The sequence below is a fragment of the Drosophila bipectinata genome, chromosome 3L (genome assembly GCF_030179905.1).
Source record: "Drosophila bipectinata strain 14024-0381.07 chromosome 3L, DbipHiC1v2, whole genome shotgun sequence".
In the NCBI taxonomy this organism is placed as follows: domain Eukaryota; kingdom Metazoa; phylum Arthropoda; class Insecta; order Diptera; family Drosophilidae; genus Drosophila; species Drosophila bipectinata.
This window is the reverse complement of record NC_091738.1, coordinates 9861387-9883523: the sequence shown is the minus strand read 5'-3', so window position 1 is coordinate 9883523 and position 22137 is coordinate 9861387. Positions and strand designations below refer to the sequence as shown.

Here is a 22137-nt window from a genome sequence, read left to right as displayed (position 1 = left end):
AATTGGGATAATAAATAATAAAAACATTATGAGGTTTAATATAAACCAAGTTTCAGGTTAACTCAATACCAAGTTACCAGTCAACTTAAATAAAAAGTTAGTTATATAATTATGATGGTGAGTATTCATTCGTCAAATATATTACTTAAGCTAACACTATTAAAATAACTATAATATGGAAACGAAACAAAAACAGATGTTTCCAATTATTATTTATATATAAATGATTATTTGGTTTTCTCTGTAGGTTTGGTTTTACGCTTTTGCGAACGTACTTTTGATGTTTCTATATTCGTGTGCTCCTGGTGGGTGCAGAGGCCCAAAGATCGCATAAAAATCTGCTTGGTGCTTTCCGGCTTTTCATCCGACTTACCCTTTTCCCCCTGTATTGATTGGGAGCGAGCGCGTTTGAGGGCTTCCTGCAGATTGAGACGACTAGCTTTGACTCCTACAGTTACGAAATCGGGCGAAGGCGGTTGTTTAGGTAGTTTCTTCGGCGAAGATACATCCTTGACAGGATTACTTCCTTCCACGATGAAGTACTTATGAAGCAACTGTTCCTCGTTGAGCCGATTCGCGATTGAAAGCGGTTTAATAGTTACGTGAGGGGCAACGATGAGCGGCACTATGGCCTCGCTTACAATGTCCTTTATTATAAACCCATTGGGCTCCAGATTCTGTTCCGTGAAGACCAGGCAAAAGCGATCAATATCATCTTGAAGATTTAGAACCAAATACTGACATTCTGCATTTAGCTCGGCTAGCGTTTCTTCAATTTCTTTTAGATAGTTGTCCTTGATAACAGGATCCTGGAGGACAGACAAGAAAAATATGATAATTTACATAATATTAGAAAACATCGCACAGTTACTTACTGCATCCTCCTGTTGGGCAAAAACGCTCACAATTGTCTGAAAGATAGAGAAGAATTATGTCTAAAAATACTTAGTACTATATTTTCATAACCTACCTGGTGCATCAACAGATATGATTTCATGGCTCGCTGACAATAAACAATATCGTTAACCAAATTCTCGGGAACTTTATAGAATTTCCGCAAGTAATACGTGAAGAACTTTTGTGCGTTCTTTGTAAAATCGGCTTTTTTCATCTTTACAAGGAAATCCTTGATTATCTCGTAGCGCTCGTTGTGGGTAAAGTCGTTAAAGTTTATAGTTTCCATGGTCTGACATAAAGCAAGTCGAATTTTCTTGTGTTTTTTTTTTTAATAATTTCGATGCAAAATATTGCCGCTTCTTTATTTTGAGTGTGCCCAAATTAACATAAAAAATTATAGCTTACTTATAGTGCTTAATGCCTAGTGGCATCCCTCTGATTTCGATTTCATAGTTATCGATCAAAAAAGTTATCGAAAATTTAAATTTATGAATCTTGAAACTTTTTTATTTACCTCCTATCAAATATTCTAGTGAACTGTGATGCACAGTAATTAATACGAAACCCCAATTTATGGCCAGAACCATCAGAGCTGTCCATTCAGGCTCTCTTACTGTTGTGGCGGTAAATATGATTGATGGTATCTGTGCTGTGGCTGCTTGCTTGTGCGTAAATAAAATAATTACTATTTAATTATTCACATATTGATCAGATATGGGACGCACATACGTGCCAATTGTATGCCCAACTGCGTTAGTTTCAATTAAGCTTTTCCACAAATAACTACAGTGGCCATAAATGTAAACAGCCATTATTGAGGGATTTACATTTACCATTCGAATTGTTATCCTAGGAAGCGGTTTTCCAGAATTCTAAAACATGCAAAAGAGTCCATCTATTCATGGACTTACAAAATGTTTCCTAATAAATATGTATTTTATAACAATAATTGGTACCCAAAAATGTAAAAGATCTTTAATGATAACATATGTTCCTCTTTATTTGTGAAATAAACTCGAACTTAAAATTATGATATACATGGTAATGGTAATTTTTTGTAAACGTTGTTTACTTTAGACAAAAAAATTTCCATAAATTTTTCCATTTTAACAGAGTCCCATTCTTTGAGCTGCTGTAGTGCTCTACAAATAAAAGTTACGCGCTGAGGAGATTTTGATAAGGGAATATAATTAGCGAGACCCTATTTATAAAAAAGATATATATTTGTTAAATGGTTATATTTTTTTATTTTAACTTACCTCAAGCAACGGTGTTGCAAAATAACGCGACCCTTTTTCAAATGACATCCAAAGCATTTCGAATGGATTTTCTTCTTTCAAGTGAAACAAGACATTTTGCCAGCCAATTGAATTTTTCACTTTTAGTTCGATTACCTCTTCGTTAGTTTCATGAAAGGAATTTAAATAATATACAGTTGTGTAATTTTGAGATGAATTAGAAAATTGGACTTTAGAGTTGATATTAAATAATATTTCCAGTTTTAAAGTTTCATCTTTGGCAGAAATTTCAATAAATCCATTTGGACGTAATATCGCACCGAGCTTAAAAATTTCTCCTTTGGTACCGTTAAACTTGTTTATCTTTTCTACAGCTCTATTTAAATCCAAGTATAATCGAGTCCATAATCGTTCACAGCTGACATGGCCATTTTCAATAGCTGGATGATTGGTAGATGTTTTGAGCTTGCATGCAACTTCGGGAACGCCTGATATCATAGAAGTGGCACCGCGTTCGGGATCGATATTGAATGGCATGTTAATACTAATAAGAGGGTACCAAAAATCAGGAAGTACTTCGTTATTTACACCTTTTTAAAAAAGAATTAAAGAAAATAATATGTTATAAATTTCTGTAATCTGAACATTTAAAATTAAATTTATATTATCATATTATTAAATAAGAAATTATAAATAAGAAATTCATATGCAATTTTTCCCCTTTTCTAAGCTTTTCTTTCAATGTTGAATAGTTTTATATGTTAGTTGGATTATGGGACACATTTTTTGTATCCATTTTGGCATTAAAATATTAATTACGTAATATTAAAAACGATACATAGGCATGATACTTTCAGGAAAATGCGTCGAGACTCTCGACCCGAGATGTACATATGTATGTACATATACATACACAGTATAAATGCAAAACCATACAATTTTAAGAAACTGTTCTTCCCTTTAAATTTTGCTGATCAATCTTGTATGATTTGAGCCTGATAGCGTGAAGCTTAAAATAAACAATTTGCGTAGGGGCCCGCAATATGAAATTAAGTTAAATACCAACAACGATATTATAAATATTGTATGTGTGCATGTTTTCATAGAAGAATGATGAAACAGCTTACATGTGCGGTTCAATCCAGTTAAAGTTCCCTTGAAAATGGAATTCATATCCTCCAGAGCTTGATAAATTTGCTTGGAAATTTGATCAGCATATTCAATATACTCCGGCTTTATATTGTCACTCATTTTGGGTAGTTTTTGAAGCAAAACTTCAATTGCGTCGTTGAATTTTAGAGACATTGCGTTTTTTCTTTGTTCTTGATTCGAGGGAAGTCCTAAGCTCAATGAGAATGATAGGTATGTGAAATCAAAAAAGTTACTTCGATAGGGATGGACGATGGGAGGGGATTTTTAAAATTGGACGATATATATTAAATGGTGTCAAGTTTGGTGAGTAATTTTTAGCGTGACCGGTGGAAAATTATAAATGAATGGTGGCTTTTGGGTTTGAACATAAAAGGAAAAACCAAAAATTAAGCCGACTACAACGAAACAAAATTAATTGTTTTGATATAACCCGCTTTTAAAGTAACTTCGCTGAAGCTCAAGCCGGGCCGCAGAAATAATCTTTCTCTATTTTAAGCTCCAAAATCTGTAAAAAGAACTACTAAGCCTAAAAATGTCATAAAAAAAGCATGGCGTAAAGTCATTTATTTGTTTATTTTAGATTTTAAGTTTGTTTAAGGATTGCAATTTGGAACCTTCATTTTCTCAATGTGCATATCGTTACTCCCACCGATAGCTCTTCAGCCCTGAACACATGGTGTTTGTGTTTAGAAAATGAACGAAATGTAGTGAATATTTTAAGATTTCAAACTAGTTGGTGCAATGTTTGTTCTAGCCGAGCTAAAGGATAACGTGCGAATCGCATCATCCTGCCCGGTGATGATGCTTCGCACACATAGGTCCTCTTTCGTTTCGTCGTCTTCAGGCCGATGGTGGGCACTGTGTTAACCGGCAAAATACGAAACTGCAGCAGAGTTCATGTAACTCTGGGATTTTTCGATGGCATTCTTATTCCACATGACGCCTTACAGCATCCCTCGCGATTTGACGAGGCGGAGTAGGCATGGGTGTGGGAGTATCCGCTGGAGGACGGTGTCAAGCACGATCTTTTCATGGATGTAGGCGAGCCCATTAATTTTTCGCGTCTCAAGGAACCATAGAATATCAGTTCTTGAAATGTATAAGTGGTGGCATAGGAGGGCTAGCATACATAACGCATGAAATGTATAAGTGGTGGCATAGGAGGGCTAGCATACATAACGCATAATTTTTTAAGTTAATATAAGCAATAAAGACTTATCAATAAATATCGGAATCACTCGACTTTTATTATATTGTTACATTGAAAGGTGTGTACATATGTATATGTAAAGTTGGACCAATGATATCCAACAAATTTTAATTTCTTTGGATTATTTTTGATAGTAAGAGTTCATTTTTGTCCAAAAAGCTCCATAAGTTCTTGCATTTCAACAGAGTCTGATTTTTTGAACTGCAGTAGTTTCCCATAAACATACTTTAGTGTCTTTTGGCGTCCAGTGTCTTTTGATGAGAGAATTAATTCTCGGAAACCCTAGACAAAAATTATGTAAAAATTTTGTTTAAATGAATTCATTTCTTATTTTTTTACTTACCTGAAGCAAAATTGTTGCCATATCGCCTTGTGTTAGTAAGTGAAGAAAAGTGGTAGAAAACAAAAAGTATTGCATTTCTTTTACATTTAAGTTGAACATGAGATTTTGAAAGTCCACCGTATTCTTGTGCATTAGCTTATCCTCGGCTTCATCTACTGGTGTAAAGCCATTTTTCGGTAACATCAAGTAAATTTCAGATTGATTAGAAAACTTAAATTGTGGCATGAATTTAAACAATATGGTAGCCGATTCCAATGGTTTATATTTTTTATCATTGGATTCCTCTATGGCATCAATGTGACATACTAAACTAGTGTTTTCATCAATTTTAGATGAATAGCAGAGCTTAAATATTTCTCCTTTGCTTCCTTTAAACTTTTGAATCTTTTCTACAGCCCTTTTTAGATCCAAGTTTAATAGTGTCGATAATCGTTGAGTGCTTACACAGCCATTTTGAACAGCGGGATAATTTGTAGAAGTTTTAAGCTTGTATTCAGGGAATATCATGTCGCCCATTTTAAAATAGCCGATCTCTTGGGGCTGGGCATTGAAAGGCATGTTTATATCAATACTATTGATCCAAAATTGAGGATATGTTTGGTTGAATAAACCTATTTAAAGAAGAATAAAAAAACATTTTAGTATTTTTTAATCTGAAAATTAGGAAATAGTTAAATAAAATAAGTTTTTTCAAACTCATGTTCTACATATATAATAGGTAACACACGTAAGTCGACGAATTTGCTATTCGTTGCTAATACTAATGCATTAAAATCATATTAATGTATTGGGGTGCCGAACACTGATATATAGTATATGTATGTATGTGTGAATCTCGAACACTGATATATAGTATATGTATGTATGTGTGAATCTCAAATTACAAAATTTCGAGGGGCAATTATAATGAATTTTTTGAAATACCCACGAAGATATTAGGAACATTGCTTGTATGTATGATTCCCTAGGAAAATGGTGGTACAGCTTACATGCACGGTTCAATCCAGTTATAGTTCCCTTGAAAATGGAATTTATATCCTCCAGAGCTTGATAAATTTGCTTGGAAATTTGATCGGCATACTCAATATACTCCGGCTTTATATTGTCACTCATTTTGGGTAGTTTTTGAAGCAAAACTTCAATTGCGTCGTTGAATTTTAGAGACATTGCGATTATGGAATTTTTCTGTTCTTGATTCGGGGGAAGTCCTAAGCTCAATGAGAATGATAGGTATGTGAAATCAAGAAAGTTACTTCGATAGGGATGGACAATTGAACGGGATTTTTTTTTAATTGGACGATATATATTGAATATTGTGAAGGGCAATGAGAACTTTTCAGGGTGACCAGGGGTTTTAAATATTTAAATAAAAGATGCATCAAGGTGTAGAAAAAAGTGAGCCAGAAATCTAGGCCTAGGGTTTGAAAATAATCCAAGTAAAACAAAACAGATCTTATTTGTTTATTTATAGACTCCACATTAAACCCACAAATTCAATAATTTTGTTTGTAACGGGCCTTAAAATATCTGTTTTTAACTATCAAAGCTAGAACTAGATCACTTTAGCCTCAAGACTTATTTCGCTTATTTTATTATATATTTATGTATGTATGTATATGTTCATATACTTATGTATGTTTGTATGTACATGTATATTGTAGATTCATGTGCAACTCAAAGTTTTCATAGAGCTGTTGTGAGGCCTTCGCCCCAAAAACTGCCAACACTTGTTTTCCTTCTGTTTTGCAATATCCTTCATAAACTTTAAAGCTCTTTGGCCTGGCAAGGAAACTTTTGACCACAAAAGGGTCTGTCGGACGAAGGCCCATAATCCTCAAACGGCTCTGGCGTTGTCAAAGCAACAAATCCTGGCCAGAAACGGAAAAATCTCAAAACAGCAGATGCAGCTAAAATCTTATTTTAAGCTCTTCTTGGCCAAATCTTGACTTTGTTTTCAAAAAAAAAAAAAAAGAAACTGTATTGAATGTTTTCAATATTTTTTTTTTCTTAAGATGACATTCCGCATTGATGTAGTTATTATTTAACTTTTTTAATATTTAATGCTTAACTTGGAGACAAAAGAGACACTCCTGGCGACAAATTTAGGCCATAAACCTCGGAAAAAACTCAGTGTTCTTCGAAAGTCATAACGCGAGTATATATAACTTATGGCTTCTGGATGTTGGGCAATATTCATCATGTAGCTTCAAAAGCGGGGCGTGGCAACAATAGATGGACCCAGGACAGAACAATAGTCCATGTTCCTGGCAACGGTTAAGGAGGCACTTTTCGTGGCGCAAAAAAAAAAAAAAGGACAAACAAAAAGGACAATGGCACCTAATGGTCCGTTGTGGTGTTGGCCGTGTTGGTGGCCGGGTTGGTTGCTGCTGGTGCGTTGGAGTTGCTGCTGGTGTTGCCAGTGGTGGTTCCGGCCGGAACAGTTGTCCCTCATTTATCATTTACACACCAACGCACGTGAAAACAGTCCCAACGTGGCAAAATTATGGACGCTGTAGATGAGATAATTGGTTTCTATTGCAGAAAGAAATCCCGCCCGAAATTCCATTAACGCTTTATGTCGGCGCATGGGGTACATCGGCCCGACTCGGCCCGTCATTTGCATTGATTAAATCACTTTGTGGTCGGTTCAGCAAATGGCTTAAAAATCCCCACTAACTTTCCGCTCAATTGTTGCGTGCGCCTACATTTTTATGCACTCCTCTAGCGTTCTTTTTTTTTTGTTGGCCATATTGTTGCCGCCCTACAAACTGCCATTGTTTTTTATTTAGGTTTCGCCCCCAAAAATTGTACGCAATTTCAGCGGCAGGTTGTGTACCCTTATTTCCAATAAATTTCACTCTACAAAGTCGAAGCTTTGTGGTTCATAAATTCTCCCTCCGATGAGTATTGGCATTTGGAAATGTAATTGTTTCCCCCAGGAATCTTTAGAACCCTACTAAACTCGATTATATCGAAGTTGCTTGTTTCACAAATTTTTGAATTGAAATACGGAAATATTTTCCATCTTAAAAAACCATATGAATATTCTGGGACGGGCGGAATAATCAGTATGCCGACCAATTTTCCAAATTGAATATCATCCAACCAAATAACCAGACCCAGCTGTGGATATATGTAAAGAAACTACCATTTCCATACTACCAGCAACAGGCATTCAAACAATAACAAAACTGCAGGAATATTCGATTCAAAAGTTTAAAACAAACACAAAAAATTCGTATGTAGATGGTTTCATTATACCGGAGCAACGAGGAAAATTTAAATGCCACCGTTACGAGGCAAAGAGAATAAAATTGCGAAATGCCTTCAGCATTTCCAACCATGTGCGGAAAGACTATTAAATGGAAAAATATCAAGATACACGACAATATGAGACGACATTTAAAAGTAATTACAGAGTATATATTTGTAGAGTGGAAGAATTATTAATTGCTGTTGCGATAGGCTGAATTTTTAAACGTAACGCTCGATAACTGATAATAAATGAGTGACATTATCAAAAGGTCATCAGCTGTTTCCCAAAAGGTGGCAACCTTGGATCGTTATCAAATAATAAAATAACAGCTGTTTGTGAGGCTGCAACTGCACGTAACATTTAAAAACTAAAATTGCATTGGAAATGCTAATTTTAAGAAGAAGCTCGCCATTTAGGCAGATTCTAAGACGCTGTCACAAAGAAGGTAAGTAGGAATGTAGGAGAAATATAATAAAAACTAATAAATTCTACTGTTTTTAGCAATCGAAAAGAGTTCAAATGGAAAGGGCAACTTGACCGCCTTCTTTGGCAAGTGGCCGGAAGGAGAGCAAAAGGATTTCCAGCAGCACATGCGCATCATTACAGACTTTATCAGTGAGGCTGAGGAACGTCAACTCCATGAGGAAATCGAACCCTATATGAGCCGTTTGCGCTACGAATTCGATCACTGGGATGATGTGAGATTAAGAATTTAATTATAACTAAAAAGCTATATATTTTTGATTTTTATAGGCAATTCATGGTTTTCGAGAGACAGAGCGCAAAAAGTGGTTTCCTCAAAATCGTGAAGTTCTGGAACGAGTGCGTCAGGTAGCCTTCGACGGAGCTATAATGCCATATGTCCATATTCTAGACCTAGCACCCGATGGAGTCATTAAGCCTCATGTGGACAGTACACGAGTAAGTGTTAAAGATCGGATATAAAAAGTACAAAGTTTATAGTATGAGCACTGTTTTGTAGTATTGTGGCACCACCATATCGGGAATAAGTCTGCTCAGTGATAGTGTAATGCGACTAGTGCGCACGGACGCCCAACGCTACCAGCAGCAGCAACCAACGGCGGGTAATGCAAGCACATCGGAGTCCAAGGGGACAGATGTTGATGCCACAGATGATGCTGCTTACCGTCATAGACCGGAGGCGTCGCTGGAAAACAACTTTTACGCAGATCTGATGCTACCCCGTCGCTCCTTGTACATAATGAGCCACACGGCTCGCTACAATTTCACGCACGAGATCCTGGCCAAAGAGCACTCCTCCTTCCAGGGCACACCCGTTCCAAAGACACGTCGCATTTCCATCATTTGTCGCAACGAACCCTAGGGAGTGCCTAGGGAGGAACTTTTTATTTTGCAAATGCTTACTTCCACTTGTGTGTAAAATTCTAGTCTTGTTGATAATCCTAAACTGTAAATATTAATGCTTTATTCATGGCTTAATTAAAAACCTAGTAGTTGTTACGCGCTTAACCTTTAATTGCATTGAAAGTGCCTGTGAAAGGATGAAAGGATAGCCCGGCAAACGTCCTAAACTTTCGGTGAACATGTGCATGCCATCTAGTTTGGTAAGCAAAGTTTCGAATGCATCAAACAGTTAAATAAAATAGTTAGTGAAACTTAGGTGAAACTTTCGATTCGGTTCCCTCAGAACCCTACACAATGGCTGTTGTAAAATCGAGCAGCCTCTTGACTAGACAAACACGTGCAGCTAAGGATGGGTGACTCGGATGGGAGAATGCGAATAAGGCGGATGGGTGTGTGGATGGATCTTTGATTAAAAGTTAAGGACTCGAGCAGCAACAAATCAGCGTTAGTGGCATTCGTTTACACAACGCTCGACGCCTTTTTAGCCCATTTGTTTGCTTATTAGAGGTTTTTGCTTTGCTTATTTACCCAGAGGATTGGAAGGCAGGGCATCCTTCCTTGACAAGCCTGCAAATCTCAGCAGCGTCAAAACACACAAATATATATATGTGTATATAAATCAGAAGGCGTTATTTTTAGCGCCTTGAAATCGCCGATAAGAAAACATGACGATTTGCAAATGATGTCATAAATTTTCAAGCCCGAGGCTCTTTCTGATGTATTGTTTATGATAAATTCGGCGATAAAACATCCTTCTGCCTTGTTTGTGGTTTTAAATTTTCACGGTACTTGGGCTCTGTTAGCTTTCAGTGGTGGGTGGCGGTGGGTGGATAGTGGTGGGTGGCGCGAAAGCTCACTGTTAGTTTCTCTTACGCTGTTAGGAACGTCTTCCACACGGCTGTTAGGCACCCCTCTCAGTCCCTGTTACTAAAATCATAACATTTACAAGATTAGAGATTAGGGAGTTGGATTTTTAAAGATTATATTTCTTTCAGAGATAATTGCCTTATTTTAAAATAAACTTTTAAAGTTAAATATTGTAACTAAGTAATATTTATTTAGTATTTAAGCAGAAGAGATATACATAAGAGCATTAAGAGTAAACACTATTTGGTATTATTTTGTACTGTTATTATTCATATGTCATTAGATAACTTTTTGTAAATAAATCATACTTGTAAAGACAATTTCCATAGGAATCCTTTTCAATTAAATTCTTTAACAAAGTTTCCACATCAACCGATCAAATGAAATGGCCAAAAAGAGAGTTTGCATTGTTTATGGCGCCAAGCCTTAACATCTAGAATGGAGGTAGTCCCATCTGGTCCTTGTTTTCAGGTGTTCAGTTCATCATCGGTTTAAGAACTTTTAAGCATTGTTCAGGACTCGAGTGGAGAAAGGACTAAAACGCACAAGGACACACAAGCACAAGCAGTGTAAGTCTAGGGACGAAGCCAACGCAGGACCTACTCGAGTAGCTAGTTGCTCGAAATGAAAGCCAGATGAAGAAATACACCTGAGTACTGCAGGTGAGTCGATAAAAAAGCCATCAACATTTTGTTTGCCCCAGAAACTGAAATCTGCAAAACAGCACAACGGTAAAGGACCTAACTGGTAGTCCAGATACCCCTCCTCTCGTAGCCCTTTACCAACAAAGTGGCAACTGAATAAAACTTTGAACAAATTATCAAACTGAAATGCTACAGAAACAACAAAAATAACAACAACAATAATCCTGGCGACAATTTCAAGAGGGCAAGCCCAAGCCACAATCAGCACAAAAAAAAATAAGGAAACTTTTATTCGGTGCTCCTTTATTTCGGTTATTGCTATTATTATTATTATTTGCCTGCCATCCACTCATAACAATTTCACCCTTTTGTATCCCAAAAAGTTGAACAAAACTTTCGGTTTTTTCATTTCGCTGAAACATTTCTCGAACTCCACTCAGGACAGGTTTTCGACCCCAAATCCGGATATACAAAATGGGCTACTACCCTGAGAGTTAGGGTATATTTAACCATGGACTCCAAGGACTAGAAAAACTCCGCCAAGTTCCAAGCAATTTGACCGCATTGCTCTTGGTTGGAAATTCCCAAAAGAACATCAAAGACACACTCCGGAAAATGCGCTTTAGGCGGGGCTTTTGTCCTGCTGCTGTGTCGCCTGTCGAAGGACTCCTCCAAGGGACATTCTCTGGCCTCTTCGCGGACTTTTTGCTGCCAAATATTTTCTTTTGAGCAGGACAACTGATGCTCCTCGTCGTCGTTGATCCACTGAGCGAGCCCTTACTCCTTGGCATCGGAGCCAAAAAAAAAAAAAAAAAAAAATCCAATTAAGCCAAGTCCTTTTTGTTGTTTTCTGCTTGTGCTTTTCCCGCCTTTTCTTTGCGCTTCCTTCCACCCAGAGGGACGAATGCAACAGCTCCAGGACAAGGACAAGGACAAGAAGCTTAATGCACAAATTCGCACCCCGACCTGACTATTTCATAATCCTGGGACAATGGAGAGGGGAATTAATAGAGTTAGTAAATCACTTTACTTTTCTATAGAATCTAATTAATTTTCTTCTAAAAACTAGGAGTTAGAATACTTACTTTATAAATGATTCACCCTCTCCTATTATTACTAATTTATGCTGAGATTTTTGTCAAACATGCCCCACTTCTTATTGGAGACAGAGTCCTTAGTCCTCATTATCACTGACCTATTGATTTGCTCCTTTTTCCAAGACCTCTGCTTGCCGAGATTAATTGAGCATAAATTTTCTGCAGAGCTTTTTACGGAATTGCGTGAATTGTGAAAAATTATCGACCAGAAAAGTGGGTAGGGGTTTAATAGAGTTTTAAGTTTTTTTTTTTCTCGTGTCTCGGGAATCCTTCAAGGACCTAGCCTGTCACCTGCCGGCAATCACAGCCATTAATCACGATTATTTCGAACTGAAATCGACAAACGGCCCACAACAGCCTGTGGCAAATGGCCCCCACGGTTCGGCGCTATTACTCACATTAATAAGTAATTATTTTTGTTGCCAGTCGCACTCCCAAACACACATAGCCCAAGCTCCATCGATTGGAATATGTCCTGGAAACAAGGTGTGCGAAATTTAGGCCGTGTTCTGATGGGATTTGTGACGGTTGATGGCAACATTTTTCACTTCAACACTTCCATTAAATCAAAATAATTATATGGCGGGTATTAGTTATATTATTATAATTATTGCCTATAAATTAGATTGTATTAAATTCCTACAAAGCTTCTTTAATCACTTCAATACCCTTAAATAGACCTGGTCCTAAACGATTTGTTTGATAAACAGAAACACTTTAATCCCCATCAGACGGTTCACACACTCCACCTCCACCACTACCTCCACCTCGCATGGTAGCCATCCCCTCGAGGATCTCTGCTCCGGACTGCGATTAAAACTTTCTGCGGTGGCCTGACTTGGTCTCTGTTTCTGTTTCAGCTTCAGTTTCTGGCCCTGACTTCTCCCTGGCCGCAAACAGTTGGCCGAATCGAAAGTTTTTGCTCTGCGGTTAATTCGTTTTTATTTTCAGTGGGTGCTATTGTTTAACCCACAGCCCCAAAAACCAACTGGCGCCAGTCTGTCCCTGGGGCATCTTCCTGCCATCCTTTGGGCTATCCTGCCACAACAAGTGAGATGTCAATCAATAGTTCCCAACTCTCACCATCGAAACGAAATTCTGTCTGACCCTCAAAATAGGACCCTCCTCCTGGATGTATCTACTTACCCACCTAGCTCCTAGAGGTTGCCAGGACATTCTTCTTCAGAAGTGCCTTTATACGATTATCCAACTTAATAGTCTTAAATATATATAGCTAAATATTAAATTTTATTTTCCCCCATTTTAAGCCATAAAACATATTATTTCATTGATAAATTATAGAAAATTATCAACAATTTATTTTAGGCAGATGGTTAATAATTCATAAGCAAAAAAGACAACCTTTTTTTTAAATTATCAAATAAAATAGAGGAGGTTTTTATTGATAATTTTAATTACTTTTATAATACTCCCTAAATTCAATTATTAAAAAAAAAAAAGAAATACACAAAAAAGTCCTTTGGGAAGCATGAAAAATGACACAAAATTACGTGCAAAAACATTTCATGAACATATTTTTATATTTGGATTAGGAAAATCAATTTTCTGGAGCAGCTGAACTATCTCCAACTATAAAGGGCCGAAAGGTGTATTTGTTTTTTGCCATTGTCCGGAAAAGAAGACAACTGTCGCCCGGAAACTAACTTACGACATTAGCCAAACTACTGAAATGCGTAAACAATGACAGCGTTTTGTACATCCATGTGTGAGTGACGGAAAAAATCCCTAAAAAGGACGTTTTTGCCGTCTTGGCCAACATTCCGGGCGTTTTGCACAATCGTGCCACGCAGGACGAGGTCAACGTGCAAAACCCAAATTCAAACCGAACTCTGGGGTCCAGGTAGCAGGACAATGGACTCGCAGTCATACATACAAATTGCATTTAGAGAGCATTATGTGCGACTGCAACTGGGTCAACGAACGAAGATGTCCAGCAGCCGCCCGCTGCTCGCCTCTTAAGGACAATGCCAAAGACATAAGTCCCGCCGTGCATTGTCCAGGCGATAAGCATCTGCAGCGCCGTTACCAAGCCGTTTCTATCCCAAAAAAAGGCGCTTAAAAGAATGACCCTTGGCTCCTTGCAGGAAACCCAAGATGTAACCTAAGTACTCACTAGTTTCTTAAGTGAAAGTATATGTAAATAATATCCATTAATTATGTAATTTACAATAAAAACCATAGAAATAAATGTATATTAAGCTTAATCAAGATAGTATCTATATATTGGCAGCAATTAAATTCTGTATTTAGTTTCGACCAGATTTTTTTAAATTTAACGGACTGATCGAGAAGGGCAACCCTAAACCGCAAAAGAATGTTGCATCAGTGTGGCAACGCTGTCTAGAAGTAAAATCGAGCTCATTTCCGATAACAGTGCGTTGTTATCGATGTTTAGTTACCATCTCTAGCTTCTTTAAAAATTTGGAAAAGCCGGGAAATCAGTTCAATTTTTCGATCGTCATTTTAATTGCCATTTGACCGCCTGTGCCGACACAACCGAATTTCGGAAAAAATAAGAAATAGAAGCGTCGGTGCTCAGAAGTGATAAGTCAGTGCGAGTGCAGCCAAACGAGGAAGTTAATTCCAATTCCAACGCTCCGTGACGCAAAATGTTGTAGAAATTGAAAGTCAAATGAATTCTGTTTGTGTGTGTTGAGTGTAATTTAAAGTCGAGTCCGCCTGCCCAGCCAGCCGTCAGCCTGCCTGCCAGCGTCAGTTTTGATGATAAAATTTGCCTGCGCGCCCATGTGTGTGTATTGAGCTTGTGCGTGTGTTGGTGCGAGCGTTGCGAGCATAAGAAGAAAGCGGAGAAGCAAAAGACGCTCAAACAACGAACGAGCACAAAGAGAAGAGCGCAAGCGCACCATCGAGTCTTGTCCATTTTGAGGAGAAAAAAAAGGGAGAGAATCTAAGACAACCAAGGATTTCTGGCCAATATGTCGCACTTCCAGATCCATAACGACAACAAGGAGAATCCCGGAATGGCTGGCGTTCCCGGAGCCCTCAAGGCTGCGAAACAGCCGCTGGCTGTTATCGGCGGCGCCAAGGAGAAGCTTCCGCTAGCGCCCCGTGCAAACTTTGCTGTTCTCAATGCCAACAACAACAACCAGAACGTCAATGTTCCGCGTCCGTCCGGTAAAGTGGTAAGTCCTCCGGAGAGAGCACAGTTATTTCCCCTTCTTCCTTGCTGCTGCTGTTGTTGTTGTTGTTGTTGGTTGCGTCGCATTCTAATGCAGCTGCCTTTTTTGTTTTTATAAATAATGGTGGTGGAATCCTCGCTTGGCGGAGAGTGTGCGTGCGGAGTGAGTGGTGGTGGTTTTCTCCCTCTCCTCGCTACCCCCACCCACTCCCCTCCACTCTTTGGTTGCACTTTGAAGATAACCTTTTGCTAATTATTCCCGCGCCTAACCTACAATCTAACCTAGAAATTGCAACATCCAGGCGCCTGCGCGCCTTTTTCAAAGCAAAAAGGAGGTAAACAGACAGAGAAGGCAGAATAGCAATGCAATTACTGCACTCTCACTCTCACACTTATACTAACACTAACACACGAAGCCATCTAAAGGCGCGCAAAGACCTCTTAAACAACAACAACAACAATAGCTTGGAAGAAGTTCAAGATGTAACAGGATTGCATCGAATGTGAAAGTCGAAAAGAGACGACATGAAACCTCGTCCCGCATGGTTGCTGTAAATTTTAACCCTTTTGCTTCTCCCGTCATTTACCATCTACCAGCAGGTCTTCCGTGACGTCCAGAACTTTAATTCGAACGAGAATGTGGAGCAGCCGAAGAAATCGAATGTGGTGCCAGTGGTGGAGCAGTTCAAGACCTTCTCCGTCTACGAGGATAACTGCGACACCCAGGTGATTCCACCGGGCCAGTCCTTGCCGTCGGTATTTGAAAAAGAGAATCAGTAAGTTTTAATAATCTTTCCATATCCTTCCATTATCCTTCACAAAAAGCATCCTTTTTCTTAAACAGTGGCTTTGATACCACGCCCATGTCGGTGGCGGATGTCCTGTCGCCCATGTCCGTGGACCGTTCGCTCATCGAGGTGGTCAACATTACTGATGACTGCGATGCCCAAGGTATCGAACCCAAGGAGAAGGAGTTGCCGCCCCGTAACGATCGACAGCGTTTCTTTGAGGTTGTCCAGTACCAGATGGATATACTCGAGAACTTCCGCGAGAGTGAGGTGAGTTGGTCTTTGGAGACGTTTTAATATTAATTATCTTTAATTTGAGGTATGAGTCTCGGAAGAGGGTGTGAGGAGGTCACTCTTAGCAGCCTAGAGAGATCTATGTATATCATCCTGCAAAGTAGTATAATTCCATAGGATCTCTAACTAGATAAGGAGAACCAGAAACCTCATCTGGGAGGGTTTCTCCCTCATACCCACCTTGGAATTTCTTCATTTTTTTTTATTTTCTTACCCCCTGGCTTACTTACTCCTTGGCCATGTGCACTTCACATTCGTGTCTATGCGTGTAAGGCAAGCAGGCAGAGAAACTACAAGAGGCGGGGGGAAAACAGGAAGACGACGGACATGGCCGCACCCTAGTGTACCATACCCATACCCCTACCCATTTCCATTCCCATTCATTTCACGCGCCGTTGCCTGTTTGTGGGTCTAGTTTTTTTGTTGTTTTTTTTTCGTTTCGACGTCACATGTTTATCAGGCGGGAAATGAACGCGCCTGCATCGCATCCTTTGCCTTTATTGACTTTTCTTTACCGACTCCGGCTCTCAGTTCTCCTGCCCACCAACCACCCTGGCATGGAGCACTACTCAATGTTTCTGGACATTTAAGCTTCAGACAACTTGAATTTCAATATATTTCATAAAATATTTCCAACAAAACTTCATTTTACATTCAAGAGTTTCTTGGAACCGCATGGGAAGACGCCCCCACACTCTACATGAGATGCTGAGGCCGTTTCCCAAGCGTCTCCAGGACTTTCTTCTAGATTTGCTGAAAAATGGTCAAAAGTAACTTAACTAACGTGAGTTCCTGTTGAACTGATCATAAAAGTCATCGGAGACGGCATTGCTGAGAGCCACCAAGGCATCCTTGCGCTGCTGATCCTGCTCCACAGCCAGCTTGGCATTGGCGCGCATCAGTTCATCGAACTGGGCCTTACGCTGCCTGTCCACATCGATCTGCTGGAGGACCAGAGTGCGATCCATATTGATGGCATACTGCTCCCACTGCTTGTCCATCATCTGGGCCTCGACCTTGCGCTGGGTGGACAACTTGAGCTGCTGGTCCTGACCCAGCCGGAAGACCCGCAACTCCTCCGGCGTCATGCCGCGATACATGAAGGCGATCTTCTTGTTGGGATCAGTCTTCGATTGGGCCACATCGGGATTCTCGGTTAGCATGTCGCTGGAGAGCATGTTGTAGATCTCGGCCATGTCGTCCTCGTACTTTTCGCGCTTGGCCCTGTCGCGGTCCAGCTGCTTCTGCTTGGCCATGTTGATGTTGAACTCCCGGGTCCGCTGGATCACCTGGTTGCGCATCATGTGATCCGACTTGGCCATCTCCTGGAGCAGATTGTCGCGACAGACGACGCTCTCCATCAGCATGTTCTCGGCCTTCTTGCGGGCCTCCTTGGCCTGCTTCCGCTCGGCAATCTGCTGGTCCAGCCAGGCGCGTTGCTGCTCCCGCTGTCGCACCTTTCGCTCCAAGTTGAACAGATCCTCGCCGTGGAAGATCTGGGCACTGGACACCCCCAAGTTGATGTCGTCATCGGCGATCCGAGTCGGTCTCGCCTTCTTGAGGAAGTTCGGGTCGTTTAGGTCGAACTCGCGACGCTGCTCCTTCTGCTGATAGCGACACCGGTAGTAGTTGAGATCGGAGTCGGCCACCCGCTGCTTCTTCTCCAGCTCCCTCTCCTGGGCCGAGATCAGACGCTTCTGCAGCTGCTCCTGCTCCTCGAAGAGCTTGTCGCGTGTCTGCTGGTCGCTCTGCTGTTTCTTCTTCTCCAGGATCTGACGCTCCAGAGTATCAAGATCGAGCTGGCAAGGGGAGAAGTCACTGGATAGGGGACACTATATATATAGAGACTACCTACCCCGTAGAGGCGCTGCTTGGCGTTGAAGATGCGACTCTTGCGCTCCGCCTCGTACTGCTCTCGCTTCTGCAGCTTCATCGCCTCGTCGAGGTCCGACTTGGTGCATATTCCGATCTTGAGAGTCATCCTGATGGTCGGTGAATAACAAAAAAGATATATAAAGTGATATGTGCTGAGGGGAGTACTCCTCACAGTCCCGTCTGGGTGAAAAATGGGGAATATTATTTGGAAGTAGTGGGGTTTGTTAGTTGAGTTTATTTGCCCGGTTGCCGGGTGTGTTGCTGGGGATTCTAGTTTGTTTGTTGTACTGCCATCTCCCTCAGGGACTTCCTCCTCCAAATTTTGTTAAAAATCTGGCCCGATCTAAATCACTGCTCTTTGGGGCCCTCATGCCGGCCAAAGTGTCCCATTATCGTTAAGCTGGCCATTAAATAAACACCTAATGTACATATTGGCCATATAGGCGATTTGGCGAAGAATTTCACGTTTGAACTCGAGATTCAAATGCCACGCACGTTCCACCAAATAACCAATAAACAAATAAAAAATTTGGTAAATTCGATTGGCTTGCTGGCGGGCTTTGAATGGCCACTCCTCGGTGGGATTTTGGGGGAAATAGAAAAGATGATCGAAACTCAGATACCTCTTACGAAAGATTAGAACTAGACTGCCCATCTCAAGCTAAGAGGTATTCCCGAAAGCCAACCTTCCCTCCAAAATAAACAAAATTATGGAAATAAATAAGCTGCCTTCGAGAATCCTTCAAGCAGAACCGCCACTTGCCAGAAACATGTTAGATTCATGTTAGAGATTAGAATCCAAAGCAAACTTTGTTTAAGAAATTATCAACCATTTCTATTGCCTGAATCTTGCAGAAGAAACATCGCCCAAAGCCGAACTATATGCGCCGTCAGAAGGACATTAATCACTCGATGCGCTCCATCCTGATTGACTGGCTGGTGGAGGTGTCCGAGGAGTACAAGCTGGACACGGAGACTCTTTACCTCTCCGTCTCCTATCTGGATCGCTTCCTCAGCCACATGGCGGTGGTGCGCAACAAGCTGCAGTTGGTGGGCACAGCAGCCATGTACATTGCCTCGTAAGTACCATACCAGCTTCTGCCAGAAAATCAAATAATAATAATGTTTAAATTTTAGAAAATATGAGGAAATCTATCCACCAGATGTCAGTGAGTTTGTCTTCCTCACCGATGATAGCTATACGAAGGCCCAGGTGCTGCGCATGGAGCAGGTCATCCTGAAGATCCTCTCGTTCGATCTGTGCACACCCAGTGCCTATGTGTTCATCAACACCTATGCGGTGATGTGCGAGATGCCAGAAAGACTCAAGTACCTGACGCTGGTAGGTCTTTCGTTGGAATCATAGTTGGAATGTGTTTAATATTTGACATCATGTTCTGTAGTACATTTCGGAACTGTCTCTGATGGAGGGGGAAACCTATTTGCAATATTTGCCATCGGTGATGTCGTCGGCTTCGCTCGCATTGGCGCGTCACATTCTGGGCATGGAGATGTGGACGCCGCAGCTGGAGGAGATAACCACCTACAAGGCGGAGGACCTGAAAACTATTGTTCTCCAACTGACCCAAACGCACAAACTGGCCGGGGAGTCCAACACACAGGCCATGCGGGAAAAGTACAATAGAGAGAAGTGAGTTCTTCAAATCAATGATTAAATCTAGTAACTAACTAATATATCCTTGTGATAGGTACAAGAAGGTGGCATCGATCGCACCCATTGAGCTCACCGCGGTGGCATATGACCAGCTGTGTCAAGGGATGAGAGGCCAAGGCCAAGCATGAAGAGACAACGCAACAGCAGAAATATCACCTCGAAATCGGATGTGAATTTGTTTTATAAGTTTTAAGTTGTTTTGCGCCTCTGCCATGCTCTCTACAAATTTTATATATTAGTTTAGTGTTTTCCTGTAACCCATATCTGTAGTAAGCCTAGAGAGTATGCAAAAGGAAGGAATCGCAGCAGTTACTTTCCACAAAAATCATATATATGTATGTATTTATGAATGCCGAATGCCTGCTTTTAATTGGCAAGCTCCTACCGTAATAGAATGAAGATGTACTGGACAATTTTATATGAATACCATATAAAAGATAGATGCCATCAAGTACGCCATCCACCCACCAGCTGTCCACGGCCAGAGCTTGCCACGCCAAGCGTGAGAAGAGTGGGAACTGCGGCAGTTTTTTTTTTAAATTATAAAAACAACAACGCCACTAATAATGCTCTACGGAGGACAAATACAACATCCCCTACCACCCACTACCCATCTACAGGCTACTTATAATTTTATTCAATTAATATGTTCGATAAATGTAATTTTATGTATTTATAAACTGAATCACATGGAGCAGGAACATCTAGCCCCACAATTATATTAAAATACATATTTATATACATAGATACTAACTAATACTAGGCCATAAATGTTCTGTGAACCAACAAATACAAAACACTTGAATTCTTTAACCCAGAAACCCAGAGACTACCACACAGAGTACTATAATACCCACAAAACGATGACAAAAGCTGGTCCACAGTTGCAGCCATTACGCTTACTAAATGTTTATTATTAGACTAAGGTCTAATCCTCCGCATCGGCAGGTGGATAATACATGTTGCTGAGAGCATAAATCCGAAATATATAGAAACAGAGCGCTAGTTAAATGCAGATGCCGATTCGAGGAGGTTCCCCACAAAGCTAACCCTAATTTTATGACTTTACTAATTTAAATTCAATTTGTAATTCAATTATGTTGGCGAGAGCATCGTTCTTGCGAGCCGTATATTCCGAAAACCTATTGTATTCAATAAAACTGTGACAAAATGCACACAAATTTTTATATTTTTTATAATTTAGGTGGAGGATTATAGAGACTGACTATTCAAGACAGGAAACTAATTAGAATCTAATTATTGTTATTATTAATATATTATTAGAATCTAATTATTAGATAATCAAGCCAATTTGCTAAAAATTAGTTCGCTTTTAAGGGGTTTCCGCAGTTAGAATTTTCTAAAACTCGAAAAGAATAATTTTTTTGTATGTAAATATTTTCTTTCAAAAGAACTCCATCCAATGCATATTCTCGGAGCTATACATTAAGGGGTTACCACCGCCATAGAGCTAAAAAAACAAAAAGAGTACATTTTGGGAATTTGTTCACAAAAAACTATAAAAGTTATGGAAATTTCGTGTTTCTGTATTAAAAGATATAAAAAATATCCATTAAAGTCCTTATTATACAACTGAATAATGGTACAGAATTCTTTCTTGGGTAAATCTATACCCAAGACATCATAGACGTCTTTTTCTAATAGCGCTCTATGGCCGGTAAGGATTTTCTTGCAATTTTAAATTTTGAGTCATGGAATAACAAATATTATATTTTATCAGCTTTGAAAGTACGAACGATTTTTTTAAATCAATTTTCTAAAAATCGAAAACAGTTTTTTTTTTTTTATTCTAATCTACATATGTACATATTCATTCAAAATTATAACTCAATCCATTATATATTTTCGGAGCTATGCTCTAGTTTATAATATTTAAAATATTTCTATTTTATATTATTATTTCTAAAGTCCCAAATAAATGCAGATATTTTTTTTGGGAATAGACACAATTAAAAGCTACATGAATCTTTATTAAAAGTATAGTTGTTGCTTTAGATATAACTATTCTAAAGTAGAATCCGCAGAATCCGTACCATTTTACTTGATTAAGCCATGGTCGACTTCCGTTTTGCATTCGTTCCCGACCGGATGTTCTTTGTAAATAGATATATACATATGAAAATTAAAACTCGATAAGCCCCATAATATAACCTACCCCAAGAGCTAAACACATGCTATCGAAAAGCAACAAAAAAATGCAGGAAACTTTTGTTTTTAACTTTATTTTTTATTTA

The 22137-nt window shown here is 39.5% G+C and overlaps 4 protein-coding genes and 2 long non-coding RNA genes across 6 annotated transcripts; 2 read left to right on the top strand and 4 right to left on the bottom strand.

Moving 5' to 3' along the window:
- Positions 1–15: 15 nt before the first annotated feature.
- On the bottom strand, positions 16–1310 carry LOC108122390 (uncharacterized). The gene is made up of 3 exons (XM_017236961.3): positions 971–1310; positions 876–911; positions 16–809 (listed from the first exon to the last, which is right to left on the bottom strand). Exons 1-3 carry the CDS (start codon positions 1181–1183, stop codon positions 228–230), a joined length of 831 nt encoding a protein of 276 aa, XP_017092450.2. The 5' UTR covers positions 1184–1310; the 3' UTR covers positions 16–227.
- A 572-nt stretch (positions 1311–1882) lies between these two features.
- LOC138926454 (uncharacterized) lies at positions 1883–3498 on the bottom strand. Its single transcript, XR_011442987.1, has 3 exons — positions 3263–3498; positions 2157–2725; positions 1883–2098 (listed from the first exon to the last, which is right to left on the bottom strand). It is a non-coding gene; the product is annotated as an uncharacterized lncRNA (long non-coding RNA).
- Positions 3499–4520: 1022 nt separating this feature from the next.
- Positions 4521–6078, bottom strand: LOC138926455 (uncharacterized). Its single transcript, XR_011442988.1, has 3 exons — positions 5830–6078; positions 4841–5451; positions 4521–4779 (listed from the first exon to the last, which is right to left on the bottom strand). It is a non-coding gene; the product is annotated as an uncharacterized lncRNA (long non-coding RNA).
- Positions 6079–8367: 2289 nt separating this feature from the next.
- LOC108122365 (alpha-ketoglutarate-dependent dioxygenase alkB homolog 7, mitochondrial) lies at positions 8368–9587 on the top strand. Its single transcript, XM_017236928.3, has 4 exons — positions 8368–8541; positions 8598–8794; positions 8850–9017; positions 9079–9587. The coding sequence occupies exons 1-4, from the start codon at positions 8481–8483 to the stop codon at positions 9439–9441; spliced, it is 789 nt and encodes a 262-aa protein (XP_017092417.2). The 5' UTR covers positions 8368–8480; the 3' UTR covers positions 9442–9587.
- A 4986-nt stretch (positions 9588–14573) lies between these two features.
- CycA (cyclin A) lies at positions 14574–20869 on the top strand. The gene is made up of 7 exons (XM_017236956.3): positions 14574–15254; positions 15848–16026; positions 16095–16308; positions 19063–19286; positions 19345–19549; positions 19611–19858; positions 19917–20869. The coding sequence occupies exons 1-7, from the start codon at positions 15048–15050 to the stop codon at positions 20008–20010; spliced, it is 1371 nt and encodes a 456-aa protein (XP_017092445.2). The 5' UTR covers positions 14574–15047; the 3' UTR covers positions 20011–20869.
- LOC108122386 (RIB43A-like with coiled-coils protein 2) lies at positions 16918–18471 on the bottom strand. The gene is made up of 2 exons (XM_017236957.3): positions 18188–18471; positions 16918–18131 (listed from the first exon to the last, which is right to left on the bottom strand). Exons 1-2 carry the CDS (start codon positions 18311–18313, stop codon positions 17112–17114), a joined length of 1146 nt encoding a protein of 381 aa, XP_017092446.2. The 5' UTR covers positions 18314–18471; the 3' UTR covers positions 16918–17111.
- Positions 20870–22137: the final 1268 nt, after the last annotated feature.